The sequence below is a fragment of the Miscanthus floridulus genome, chromosome 12, assembly GCF_019320115.1.
Source record: "Miscanthus floridulus cultivar M001 chromosome 12, ASM1932011v1, whole genome shotgun sequence".
Taxonomy (NCBI): domain Eukaryota; kingdom Viridiplantae; phylum Streptophyta; class Magnoliopsida; order Poales; family Poaceae; genus Miscanthus; species Miscanthus floridulus.
The window spans coordinates 13,085,034-13,087,532 of NC_089591.1; the positions used below are offsets into that span (position 1 = coordinate 13,085,034).

The 2,499-nt window shown below is 57.7% G+C and overlaps 1 protein-coding gene across 1 annotated transcript; it reads left to right on the forward strand.

Annotated features, from left to right (window-relative positions):
* The first annotated feature begins 1,940 nt into the window (after nucleotides 1-1,940).
* On the forward strand, nucleotides 1,941-2,243 carry LOC136495563 (uncharacterized). The gene has a single exon (XM_066491460.1). The coding sequence runs from the start codon at nucleotides 1,941-1,943 to the stop codon at nucleotides 2,241-2,243; it is 303 nt and encodes a 100-aa protein (XP_066347557.1).
* The last annotated feature ends 256 nt before the right edge of the window (nucleotides 2,244-2,499 follow it).

The window sequence follows — 2,499 nt, forward strand, 5'->3', positions numbered from 1 at the left end:
CACTCTCGAGCAAGAGCAGTAGGGTCACGGTGATCATGGAGTAGCCAGGCGGAGGGCCCACAACGTCCACCACCTCATCAACAATGACATAGGGGGCGAGCAGCCCCCTATCTTCAATCATGCTAGCCAGAATGTCATGGCAGTGGCGATGCTTCATTGAACGATGCCCGAGCCCTCTACCATGACCGCGCGATGGGTCCACGGCGAGCTCTGGGACCTCCTCGAGACCGCCGCAGTGCAGCAGGCCGAGAGCTCTACCTCTCGACAGCATGGGGGCAGCTCGGAACTACCCACGGCATCACTTTGGTAGGATAGAGAGGCCTTGGTTGGTCCCAAGCTTGCCCGGGCACCAACAGCCAATAGAACCCTCTCGGTGCACGAGCGCCTTGGCGGCCGACGCGAGGGACAAGGCGACCACAATGTGGTTGGCAGGCGATGGCGCCACGATAACGAGGGGCCCGCCCATGGGTACCAACCGCACTAAGGCCATCGCTACGACAGCGAGGAGGACCATAGTCCTTCCCCTGGGCCACTTGGTCCTCGAGTCTTTAGCAGGGCCATCCGCGGCGCTTAGTTCCCGACCCTGGTTTCACCAACCGGCCAACCTCATGAAATACAGCGGTGAGACCAACCTCGAGCTTTGGTTGGTCCGATTACCACCTGGCTTGTCAGCTAGGTGACTGTGGACGATGACCTGCTCATCATCCACAACCTCCCCTTGTTCCTGTCAGAGCTCGGCATGAGCCTAGCTCGAACACCTACCTCCCTCACAAATCCACAACTGGCGTGACTTGGTGAGGGTCTTCGTCAGGAATTTTTCAGGGCACATACATGCGCCCCGAGAACTCCTAGGGACCTCAAGAGTTATCGCCAGAAGCTGAATGAGTCTCTCCGAGACTTCATCCAGCGTTTCTCCAAGCAATGCACCGAGTTGCCCAGCGTCGGTGACTCAGAAATTGTCTAGGCTTTCCTCTCTGGCACCACCTATCGAGACTTGGTTCGAGAGTTAGGCCAGAATGTGCCGAGCTCGGCTACCGCGCTCCTCGACATCACCACCAACTTCTCCTTGGGCGAAGAGGCTGTTGGGGCCATCTTCCCCGACAACGAAGCTAAGGGGAAGCAGAGAGATGAGGCCCCTGAGGCCTCGGCTCCCCACCTCCCCAAGAAAAAGAAAAAGGGTCACCAGGGCAAGTAGGAGGTCCTCGAGGCCGATCTAGTCACTGGCCGTAGAGCGCAAGAATCCCTGGGTCCCCAGAGGCCCCGGGCTCTTCGATGATATGCTTAAGAACCCCTGCCCCTACCACCAGGGCCCAGTGAAGCACACCCTCGAAGAGTGCACCATGCTCCGATGCTACTACACCAAGCTCGGGCTCCCCTACGATGATGCCAAAAAGAGGGACGTCGGCGATAGGGACAACGACAAGGATGACGGGTTCCCCAAGGTGCACAAAGCCTTCATGATCTTTGGCGAGCCCTCAGCATGTCTCATAGCATGCTAGTGGAAGAGGGAACGCCAGGAGGTCTTCTTAGTGAAGGTGGCCACTCCCTAGTACCTTGACTGGTCTCAGGAGGCGATCACCTTTGATTAGGACGACCACCCCGATTATGTCCCAAACCTCGGGTAGTTCCCACTCATTGTTGACCCGATCATCGGCAACACCCAGCTCACCAAGGTGCTGATGGACGGAGGCAGCAGCCTGAACATCATCTAGGCCAACACCCTAGAGCTCCTGGAGCTCGACCGGTTGTAGCTCTAGGGCAATGCCGTGCCTTTCCATGGCATCATGCTAGGGAAACACACGCAACCCCTTAGGCGCATCAACTTGCCCGTTTGCTTCAGCACTCCCTCCAACTACCGCAAGGAGGTCCTCACCTTCGAGGTGGTTGGATTCAAGGGAACCTACCACACCATCTTGGGGCGGCCGTGCTACGCCAAGTTCATGGCGGTCCCCAACTACACCTACCTTAAGCTCAAGATGTCGGGTCCCAGTGGCATCATCACGATCGAGTCCACATACGAGCATGCATACGACTGCGATGTCAAATGCATCGAGTACGCCAAGGCTCTCGTGGAGGCCGAGACCCTCATCGCCAACCTCGACCGACTTGGCAGCGAGCTGCCCGAGCCCAAGTGTGGTACTAGGACTTTCGAGCCCGTGGAGGCCATCAAGCTCGTTCCGGTCGACCCCACCTACCCCGACGACCGAGCGTTGAGGATCAATGCCACCCTCAACATCAAATAGGAAGTCGTGCTCATCGACTTTCTTCGTGTGAATGCCGATGTATTCGCGTGGAGTCCCTTGGACATACCAGGCATACCAAGGGAAGTCGCTGAGCACGCCTTGGACATCTGGGCTGGCTCCAGACCAGTGAAGCAGCGCCTACGCTGATTCGATGAGGAAAAGCATAGGACCATCGGCGAGGAGGTGCAGAAGCTTTTGGCGGCCAGATTCATCAAGGAAGTGTCCCATCCGGAGTGGTTAGCTAACCCTGTGTTAG